The 11,077-nt window shown below is 37.3% G+C and overlaps 1 protein-coding gene across 1 annotated transcript; it reads left to right on the forward strand.

Annotated features, from left to right (window-relative positions):
* The first annotated feature begins 1,582 nt into the window (after positions 1-1,582).
* Positions 1,583-5,356, forward strand: LOC140243363 (uncharacterized). Its single transcript, XM_072323039.1, has 5 exons — positions 1,583-1,633; positions 2,432-2,481; positions 3,082-3,171; positions 4,389-4,552; positions 5,223-5,356. The coding sequence occupies exons 1-5, from the start codon at positions 1,583-1,585 to the stop codon at positions 5,354-5,356; spliced, it is 489 nt and encodes a 162-aa protein (XP_072179140.1).
* Positions 5,357-11,077: the final 5,721 nt, after the last annotated feature.

An 11,077-nucleotide genomic window follows, 5' to 3' on the forward strand; every position in this document is an offset into this window, starting at 1 on the left:
CTCTTCTTCTCCCTCCTCCTCCTCCTCCTCCCCCTCCTCCTCCTTCTATTACTACTACTACTACTACTACAACTTCTTCTTCGTCTTCTTCTCTTTCTCCTCCTCCTCCTCCTCTTCCTCCTCCTAATATTACTATATTACTTCTTCTTCTTCTTCTTCTTCTTCTTCTTCTTCTTCTTCTTCTTCTTCTTCTCCTCCTCCTCCTCCTCCTCTTGTCATTCTTTCTGACAGCGAATATTGTCAGGATTTTCTACTAGTAGAGTGTTATTTTGACATGAATGTACGTACACATCCTCATAATTTGTAAGACCAGTCAGTTGGGCTGGGAAGGGCTTGGATTTACCTCCCCAGAGATTCTGCTACGTGATACAGTGCATGATCCATAGTCACAACCAGAGGTAATGAAAGCAGAGGAGAGAGAGAGAGAGAGAGAAAGTAAGAAATAGAGAAGGACAGAAGGAGAGGTAAATAAAGAGAAATGGAGAGAGTTAGAGAGAGGGGAAGAGGGCATCAGCCTCGGCTATCCGATAGAAATCGATATGATATTCCAATTGCAATCGAGAGCTCGCGATTTTTTGTTGTCGTGTCGTTCCTATAGCAACGGGGAGTGACGCTCATTCGGCGTAACGATGTTTGCTGATGGCGCTGCGTATAATACAAACACGTAGACCTACCTTGCGACCTTGATTTCACTTTCTGGACGATTTTTATCTGCACAGGATTACTGTAACACGCTTAACTATTATAGAGGTGTGCATCTGAGCGATTTGATATCATCTTCATCATAACTATTGTCATTTTTTTGTGTGTCGTCCTCGCGATATATTGTATCCTATAGTTTTAATAATTTGGGTATATAGTGTGGTGGAACACTGGATGAGTTTTAGGCGTGAGCAACGCTATGCGCATCGGCCTTCGTTTGTTCGTGGGGGATAGCTCAGAATTTCATTTAGCAGTGTGCGATCAGCCCGCGACATACACAAGCCATCAATAATTTGAAGTCGTTCATGGACCCTGCATTACAATCGACGCTGTATTTTCGATGCTCCGCAATTAATAGCCTCGCGACACTTTGTTCTGTTACGTTATCTCTTTATTTATTCATTTTGCGGCACCTCAAGGTTAGACCTATAGTGTACGGAAACGAAATATAACAAAACTGCATCAAAATCTTCACGGGATGCTTTTATAAAAAAAAACATTCTGAGGTGGCAAAGCGTGGAAATAATCTCACAGTCAAAATTGACCTGTCGTCGATATATGTGTTGGTGATTATTATATTATACACTATCGCGAATTTATGATTGGTAGACATGGACGTCCTGAAAGTGTATGCCGACTCTGCTAGACATCCAGTTGAATCGTGGGGTATATCCTTGTGATGCTCATCCAACATCGATATACTTGGTTTCTGATGCACTGTGTAGAATTCTTATTATACAGAACACTGACAAGCAGACGGACAGATTTGGAAGGAATACGAGCTTCTTTTCGGTGAGGAATTCAAATCCTTATTTGTTTCGAGCGAGCCGAGCGTCCATCAGTTTGCAGTAATAGAACGCTCGAATTGCAGGAATTCACCATGTGTCTTTCAATGGTTATGTGCCTTCTGGTCGTTCTTCTCGAATTTGAGGTAAAGATTATCGTTCTCCTTTTTTTTTTTTGCATGTCTTTCAGGAGAAAAGAATTTGAGAACAAATACGTTGAAGACGGTCTTACACCACAGTAATGGATTTTTAGTGGGGTTTTTTCCGTTATGAACTCAACGTTATCAAATGTTTATCTGCTCCATCCATTATTGTTTCGTGCTCTGTCATTCAAAAACGTAGGCTGAGGATTATAATATACATTATTAAACACTCATAATACATGATTTGCTACCAACCTTTCTTGCCCATGAACTTTGGCCTCTGTAAAGCAGGGCCTATTTGTGAACGGATATTTTTTTTTTCTTTTTACATGTGTGTGTGTATTGAAAGTAATTTGTTAATTATGTTTTGTGATAATATTGTAAAGCGCATAGGGAATATTCATTTGTTATATGCGCTATAAAAATTTGTATTATTATTATCATTATTATTATTATTATTATTATTAGTATTATTATTATTATTATTATTAATAGTAGTAGTAGTAGTAGTAGTAGTAGTAGTAGTATATAGTGCATGGGCTTATCAAGTTCTTACCAATCATTACATGTTATCCTGCACTAGTTATGTAACAAAATTGTTCACCTTTCGAGTGCAACATAAACATTGTAATGAATGCATGTATTTGGCAGATTGTATTTTATTAGAAACTAATTTCTACCTACGTTTTATGTTCTTCCTTTTTTATGAAGTCATATTATCATCTGTCTTCAGCTAGCTCCTGACAAAATATTATAATCTTCAGGATGACTTTATTTTATCATGTCATGTCTGCTTTGCAGGTAGCCACGGCCTGTTCATATTACTCGCTTGGACGAAGATATTATTACAGGTATCAATGCTTATTAAACAAAAACGTAGAATTTTAAAAATCATCTCCCTCTCTCTGTCATTACGCCTTCTTTTTGTTTGTGTTATAGAATTTAGTATCCGTATGAGGTAAGCAAACAATACGCATACTTACTTATTTCATCTAATTTCATTCAAAAATCAATATTGATGACATCCCTTGATAAATCCATTAAAAGTAAATCAATGATATCGATACAAATGGAAGAATATATTATGTGCAAAACTAGTTAGCTGGTGTAGATAAAACATGTTGGTGGGATGGGGTAGAAAGTGTTGCTTGGCTAATGGTATTATACGGTCAGTACTTGCTTTTTTTTTGTTCTCTCTCTCGCTTTGTATTCTCTTTAAAACTCAAGATTTTTCACCTCCCATCACTTCCATCCATATAGTTTTTCTTTCTTGTGCCTTACTTCGCGTTTAATAATCTCGATTTTGATTCGAATTTATTTCCTATGTCCCTTACTCCTTGCTACGCTTCAATCTGCTACTTACCTTTAGATGTCTTTCACACGTTTACACTCTTACTCCGTTTCCTGTTCGTTAATGAATATTTTATATGGTTTATTTTCATCTCAAACAGTTGCTATAGCAACCAGTATTGTTGTGGTACCCGAGACTGCTGCTATTATACCAGTACATCGTCCAGTGTTTATAGCCTGTGGTATTTCTGGTAAGTCAGTGGGTCATTATGTCTTACAATCTCTCAAGACATATTAATCGCCATCTTTCCAGTATCTCTTTCAATCTCTCCTTTTTAATTTTCTTTTTTTTTCTTTATGCATCTATTTGCAATCACACACTCATAAGTCTCATAAGTGACGTAAATGATAACATACATCATTATTCTTATATTATGCGTCAGATACTTTACTGTAAGGCGTAACAGTGTGATGAACAATCATAATTATAATACAATATTTGTGTGTGTGTGTGTGTGTGTGTGTGTGTGTGTGTGTGTAGATGGCCAAACATACAACTTTTTATTGGAAATAAACACATATGTCTTTTAATGATCAATCTAAATGACCTCTCTTTTATCGATTAGTCTGACTGCATAATTATCTGTCTGTCCATTGTGAATTGGAATTGAAAATCGTATTTATTTTACTGGACATCAATATTGGTATATTCTACGGCGAGGTAGGACGCTTAATTTGTACGCTGTGCTATTCCTGGCAACAGAGAAACTTAGTCCTAAATGTTTGTATACTCCAGCGGGACACTGAATAGGAAATCCATTGGCTTGCCACTACTGAATAGCAAATTTCAGTTTTTCTTCTTTTTTTTTTTGCTACACTTTCAAGGAACGATATAAAAAGAGAAGAAAAAAAAAAACCCAGAAAACTGGCTTTATGTTGGGACGTTACTGTTATCTCTTCACTTCAAATGATTTGAGTTCCATTCATAGTTGTTGTTTTTTGCTGCTGATTTCATAGTCTTCCTTTTCATTATAAACAGCATCGTTTACAGGGTTGTTGTTCACACAACTAGCATTTCAAACACTATAAAATATCATATTGTTTTCTTTACTGTCAACTTAATATCTGCGCGTGATAGGCCCTAGGCCTACAGGGTTTGCCGCGTATTCAGTCAAAGGCAGATTGGAAACTTTGATATCAACAGGTTGCTATGGTATACCACAAGAATCGGTATCATCTTTCACACAAAAGATAGATGGTTTCCTTTATCACGATGATCAAACAAACGAAATACAAACAAACAAAAGACGCAGAGTGAGTGAATCTCTTAAGTCTCAAATATATTAGGTTTTCCTTTTGCTTTTTTTTAAAGACGTGGAAACAGAACAGAGAAACTACTTATTGCTTATTTCAAAGAATTTAAAGCTTTGAGACTTGTTTCTTTCTTACTTTTTTTTCCTCGAACCAGGTTCTGCCTGATCCTCTTCATCATCATCTGCGCCAGCGGGAGCGGGGCGTACTACCGGAAGAGGCAGAGGATGATCCACATCCGAACCGCGCCAGCTGCCGTCACCACGGCTACCACAGTGCAACATACACGACATAACCAGACCATGGTGGTTTCTGCTACAGGTGCATCAACTACGTCACAATCACAGAACACATACGTCCTCGCCACCAACCCGATAATATTAATCGTGCATCACAGACATTACAGATGGAAAAAAAAAAACAATTTTTTAGTTATACGATCAAATTCTGAGAGTTTACGATGATATTTAACATATCATGGAGCTGAATGCTCCTCGACTACTAGAATAAACAATGTGAAATAAAAGTATTGCATGAATGTTAGGAAGCAATGATGACATGACAATAAGAGCAACGATGATACATACATCAATTGATATAACAATCATTGCCACTGCACCCATCATGTTAGTTCCACCATAGCGCCATTGCCAACTGGTTTAGTTTAGAAAATTTGTCTATTTGTCTCAAGTATTATCTTAACCCCCGTAATTGCACCGTACAGCTGAGCAGTTATCCACTCTATAGCCATTATTCGCTGCATGATATATATGTAATAGTGTGCCATACCCTTGTGTACTCATCAAGACAGTTTGATTAACTTTTTTTTTTTCATCTTGATCCTTGTCAACTGATACGGAGTCAACATTTATCTAAATGCATCATATCACGTTCATAGCCACGTTCTTTGAGATTTTATTTGTTTTTCTATTATGAGTGTTTGACTGCGACGGTTTGTTTGTTTTGTTTTCATTCGAATTTTCTCCGCCAGCCAATTCGGGATATGCAGGTTACCATGGCTACCCTCCGCCGCCACCTTCGTATAACCAGGCTGTGTCGTATCCCATGGGCAACGTGGCCCCGCCCACTTATGGAGCTGGCGTAACTGTTCAACACCATGTTTAGACGTCAATGAATATTCATCAGATTACGTGGACCTTCGTCACGTGCTATGATTGATACCAGGCACCGTATTCTTATTGAGAAATTGTGTCCATAAAGTGCTTTCTTTCATTTATTTTTCCTACATCGGAAGTATGCAATGATTATTGATATGATGATGCGTGGTATTTTTATGCGATAAAGACAATTATCTGTACTATACTACACCTTTAAAGACCTTGAATATCTTACTCTGTCCTTTTCTTTCAAATACATGATGTTCATACTTCTGTAAAATATTTGATTGTGTTTCATATTGATTGTCATCTACATCGCCGTGAGTTGGAATGATTTACAATTGCATTGTAGTTCACCGTTTTGTATAGTCAACGGAATATTGTTTGATTTGATATGTGTGTAAACAAAGAACAAAGGGGCTGAATCTAATACGATATTTTTGTTAACCCCCCCCCCCCCCAAAAAAAAAAAAAAAAAAAAAAAAAAAACCCTGAGAGTTTTTCTGATGAAGGCATAATCAGGCGAACCGAACTGTAAAGGAAGTACACAGTAAAAAAAAAAAAAAAAATGGGTTTGTGTAAATTAACAGAAGCAGAAAGATGAGAGGAACAGGACAACGAAAGTTTGAGCAAATTTTTACCAAAACAAAGTCATGGTTTGTTTGTTTGTTTGTTTGTTTGTTTGTTTGTTTGTTTGTTTGTTTGTTTGTTTTTTTGAATTGTCATCAATCAAGAAGAAGTTGGCACCCCTTCATTGCGCAATGTGGGCTCACCTTCCTTTTGCTCTGTTCGTAAGATTCCACAAAATACTACATGCACGTTTATTGTTTTGGTTTTTTTTCGTTGTTTATAAAGGAATAATTTCATTTTATCTTTTTTATCATTCGGGGTCATACAGAAAAAAAAAAATATCTACAATGATCATTGCGTATGATATCAAGGAGGGGTGACCTCGCGTGTGACGTCACAGAATTGCCAGCATGTGTTCCACGTACATTGTACTTGGTCAAAGCTTCGAAAATTTGCTCAACCATTTGCGAATGATTTGCTGTCCTGTTCTAATGTTTCTGTTTCTGTTCACACAAACTTATTTCCAGGGTATAAATTCCCGTACATAATTGACGAAGTTGATGTAAGTAAAAAAAAAAAAAAAAAAATACGTGGAAAGCGTACTGGCGTAATACACAATGTAATTATCATGTGCATTATTATTTTCTGTAATAATCTCAGTTCTACATTGTCTTTCTTCTTACCAAGTAACGTTGTTTGGGGAATATATATATATTTTGATGTCAATAAAACATTATTATTATCCTCATTTGCAGCCGATCTGTTGTTTCCATTGTTTTTAATGATTGAACTCTCATGAACTTTTGGGAAACCGTGTGTAAAAAGAAAACATGTGGGCAAATACACTGTACAGGTATTTGTTAAAAATAGTTATCAACCTCTCACGGATTTTCATTACCCCCATCTCACCTTGTCTGTCTTTCTGTTTCTTTCTCTCTCTCTCTATTTTTGTCTTTCTCTATCTCCCTATTATGGCGTATGAACTACGTCTGTGTCATATTTTACATGACTCTTTTTTTTTTGGGGGGGGGGGGGTGAGGTGTCTTGCTGCGTGATCATTAATATGATAATCAGTACTTTATACAGTGTACTACATGTATACAACTGCAGGTAGTTGCTGCACTTTGGGAGTCGAATTTCAATCAAGACACCACATTGTATATGAATACTAGAACACGGCGGATAGTCTTTTTGCCATACACTTTTTTTGTCATAAACAGGACACATGCACACACACACACACACACACACACACACACACACACACACACACACACACACACACACACACACACACAATGTGTTCCTTATGCACCCAGCTGCATGATACTGCACAAAAACTTCCAGACACACAGACAGCACCTACAAATGAAACACATGTGAACATACTGGGGCACGAGAAAACAGCATAATTTAAAGGTGGGAGCTAGCTAGGTTGCTAGATTGAAAATTCCATAGCCCTTTATTACTCTCATAATTTGATGTAGTGAATTCTTGGTACGTTTGTACACTGTACAGGCATATTTACACAAACACAGAGGCATAAACTACAAAAATGATTTCACATAATATTCAGCATTCTTCTACTACACAGCAAAACATGCAATTAAAAAGAAATGACACTATGCATACTAACATAATGCTCATATACAGAGAATAGTGAAAATAAAAAGAGAGCATGCCAATTTCTATTGTACAAATGACAAACAGTGTACATGGATTATACATTGTACATATTATACATATATGCACTAAGTCCGAATTTGTGTATTTACAATAGGAATTTGTACATGTTATTCTGAGCATAGTACATGTAACACAATACCAATGCCCAGTGCTAATGTACACTTTACAAGTACATAGTTAAACTGGCAGTACATTTGAATTGTGAAGGGTCATTTTTCTGCCCCTTTTTGGGAATATCTACTCATTCTACCGCCATACAGAATATGTAAAAATTAAGGATGTCTTCTACTATGCCCTGGATGCATACACAGACACACGTGCAACACACACACACACACACACACACACAGCACAAATACAAAGAATCATAATTATCAAGCAAGAAACGAGGGGTACAACTCAAGTTGCGATGTACGTAAATGACAATGCTACCATAAGCATGGCCTACTAGTACTTACATGTATTTCACACCATTAACAATAATGAGTAGTCAAGAAGAAAAAAAATAACCAAAGCAAAACAAATATTGGAAGAAACTGCATCACAATACACAAAGGAGAGTCAGGCAGGTACTAGGCAGAGTACAATGCAGTATCCTGTTATACATGTCATGCCCAGTGTCACTTTACAGGTGGATTTAGCTCTCTTTGTGCCGATGCCCTCAGGCGTAACCTCCATGAAATTGTGACTACCCACTCGTAAAATGATACATGTATGATGGTGCAAGGGTTGCTGTGAAGTATGAGAAGTACGAGAATAGAGGATAGAGGATAGTTTAAAGGGATGATATAGTTTTGGCTGAGATGAGGGATTCAGCATTAACTTTTTGTAAGATACCTAGAAACCATTTTATGAAAAGTTAAAGAGCATACATTCTATTAAAGAGGAATTCAAACTTTTGATGAAAGTCGGTTCTGAAATGGCCGAGACAGCCAAAAACAAAGTAAAACAAAACAATCCTAATAAAAAGTGGGTCCCACCTTTTATTAGGATTGCTTTCTTTTGGATATCTCGGCAATTTCAAAACTAATTTTCATCAAATAGACTTTCAATTCTTTAAAGAATCATATCGTCGCTGGGGTGACAAGACCTCGTATCTACAAAATGTCAAATGTTCAGGAGAGCCAAAAATCATGGCGGCCAAAGCACTGTGGCGAATGGGATAGCCTTTTCTTTGACATGCTATGGTGGCTTCATTTTTGGAGTAAGACAATTGGGATTTGGACAGAACATCACTCAAACCATTATTTGACCATTAATCAAAAAAAGTCATTTTCACCAAAATTGCAGATACAAGATCTTGTCACCCCAGCAACGATATGGCCTTTCACACATGTATGTCCTAACAAGTTTCTCATTATCTCAAAAAAATAATCATCAAAAAATGTTGGAAACCTGAAGCCGCATCTCAACCAAAACTGTACCATCCCTTTAACCCTAACTAGGCCGGGCTATTTAGGTAGTTGATAGAGCCGGGGGGGGGGGGGGGGGGCCTCCCAGGCCCCCCCTTCAGATCTCGGCCGTCGACCGCGCGATCGCGACGAAAATTGGCACACACATTGCCTATGATGTCATCTAATATACCATGAAGTTAATTTAAAAAAAAAAAAAATCATTATTTATGCTAAATTATGCTAATTTATGCATGATGATGCATAAAATAAGACTATTTGGTATAAATCACAAAATAAAGCTCAAAACAGGCACATTTTTTGTGTAAATATTCTTTTTAGTGTCCTTAGCAAATGTAATAAAAAAGAATTTTATTGTTTTTTGAATTTCTTATGTATTTCTTTGTTTTTTCGACTTTATGTTTTTCATTGGTTTTTGATGAAATTTGTCCGCGACATCGCTCAGAACAAGAAAATATGTTATTCATTGATTTTAATCAATAAAACACCAAAATAATCATGCTTTTATGAAATTTGCCAGCAAGCACAGTTTGCATTGAAATTGTACACGAATTAACGTTTTTGAGCAATTTTTGGTCTGACATGCATGTACATATTTATGCGTAATTTCGGAACCGCGCGCCCGGGCGTCACAAATTTGGTGTCAAAAGATGCGGGAGACTCGAAAGAAAAAAGTCATGAAACGTCGCGATAGCTTTTTGCGATTGCGATACATCGTGCGGAACGTCGAGGGGGGGGGGGGGGCCTCGGAGCCCCCCCCCCCCCCCCCCCCCCCGGCCTAGTTAGGGTTAAAATAATATAGTCTTTATTACAGACTTTCTTGGATCTACATGTATCTTTCCTGCCGCATTGGCAAAGTGCACTATCTGGGATAAATGTTATGTAACCATAGAAAAAATGAAAGACAGCTAAAATGATTTCAGAGGCACTCTTGAGCTGCAAAGTCCTGGTAGCATGTATGCCATAGAGAGAAGGGTGGCCCGGTTGAACCAGTTTTCATTAGCTACCCACTGGGGCAATTTGAAAATGACGACTAGTGCAGGCCAGCTAGTTAGACTAGATTTACATGTACCCATCAGCAAAATCATATTGTGCATCAAAGCGCTGTGGCATAGTGGATAAGACTCTCAACTCCCGATCGGAGGACCCGAGTTCGATTCCCGTCCAGTGCTTACGTCCTTGGACAAGATGTTTTTACCCACCATGTCTCTCTCGACCCAGGTGTATAAATGGGTACCTGGCAACGCTGGGGTAATAATAATGGCAGGGCCCTCTGGTAGAGCAGTGGCAACACTGAAGAGGCTACCCTGGATAAGTAAGACCTTATATATAATAATGTTTTGACTCTAGGCGAGCTTCTATGGCTGTGTGTCCTCTTACATAGAGATCAGTGATGATGCTGTACACAATAAATTATGGGGAAATCTTCAATGTATCTGAATCAGACCAGCCTTCCCACTACATGGCATTCCCATGCTACTGGGTGGCACATATTCAAATACACTGTAGATAATAAACAGTAATGCCCTTGGCAGTGCTTTATCATGATTTCACTTGAAATATGAAGGGAAAAAAAAAGGAAAAAAAGAAAATGCTTTATTAATTTGTACAGATATTCCATATGTACAGCGATCACATCTTTTCTTTTTAATTGTCAAAAATTGGAGCAATATATTTGTATGTCCTTATTTCTCTTTTAACTCTTTCTCTAAATTGCAAGCATTTTTTTAACACGAATTTGTTAGCACTCTTTTGTACCACAATTTGATGTTTAGTATAGCAATCAAGGGGGATACAACTTGTGTAATACATGCATCTTAAAGGGAATTGAATCCGCAAGATTCTCAATAGACAAATTCATCTTCATATACATCATCCATGTATATAAGGATTGAGAGAATGCTGCCATATTGGTAGAACACATCAGTGAAAGTTTGGGTAAAATTGAATAATCTCTTCAAAATTTATTTAGTTTGAAGTTCCATTGTCACCATTGCTGGGGGAGAAAACTACTACAGCTTGTGATGCCTCATGTGTAGAACGATATAAAGAATTCTTGT

The sequence above is a fragment of the Diadema setosum genome, chromosome 20 (assembly GCF_964275005.1).
Source record: "Diadema setosum chromosome 20, eeDiaSeto1, whole genome shotgun sequence".
In the NCBI taxonomy this organism is placed as follows: domain Eukaryota; kingdom Metazoa; phylum Echinodermata; class Echinoidea; order Diadematoida; family Diadematidae; genus Diadema; species Diadema setosum.

Coding starts and splice junctions, on each gene's coding strand:
- LOC140243363 (XM_072323039.1), top strand. CDS start 1,583: ATGTGTCTTTCAATGGTTATGTGCCTTCTGGTCGTTCTTCTCGAATTT. Junction 2,482..3,081: donor GGACGAAGATATTATTACAG/GTATCAATGCTT, acceptor CATCTCAAACAG/TTGCTATAGCAACCAGTATT. Junction 4,553..5,222: donor CATGGTGGTTTCTGCTACAG/GTGCATCAACTA, acceptor TTTCTCCGCCAG/CCAATTCGGGATATGCAGGT.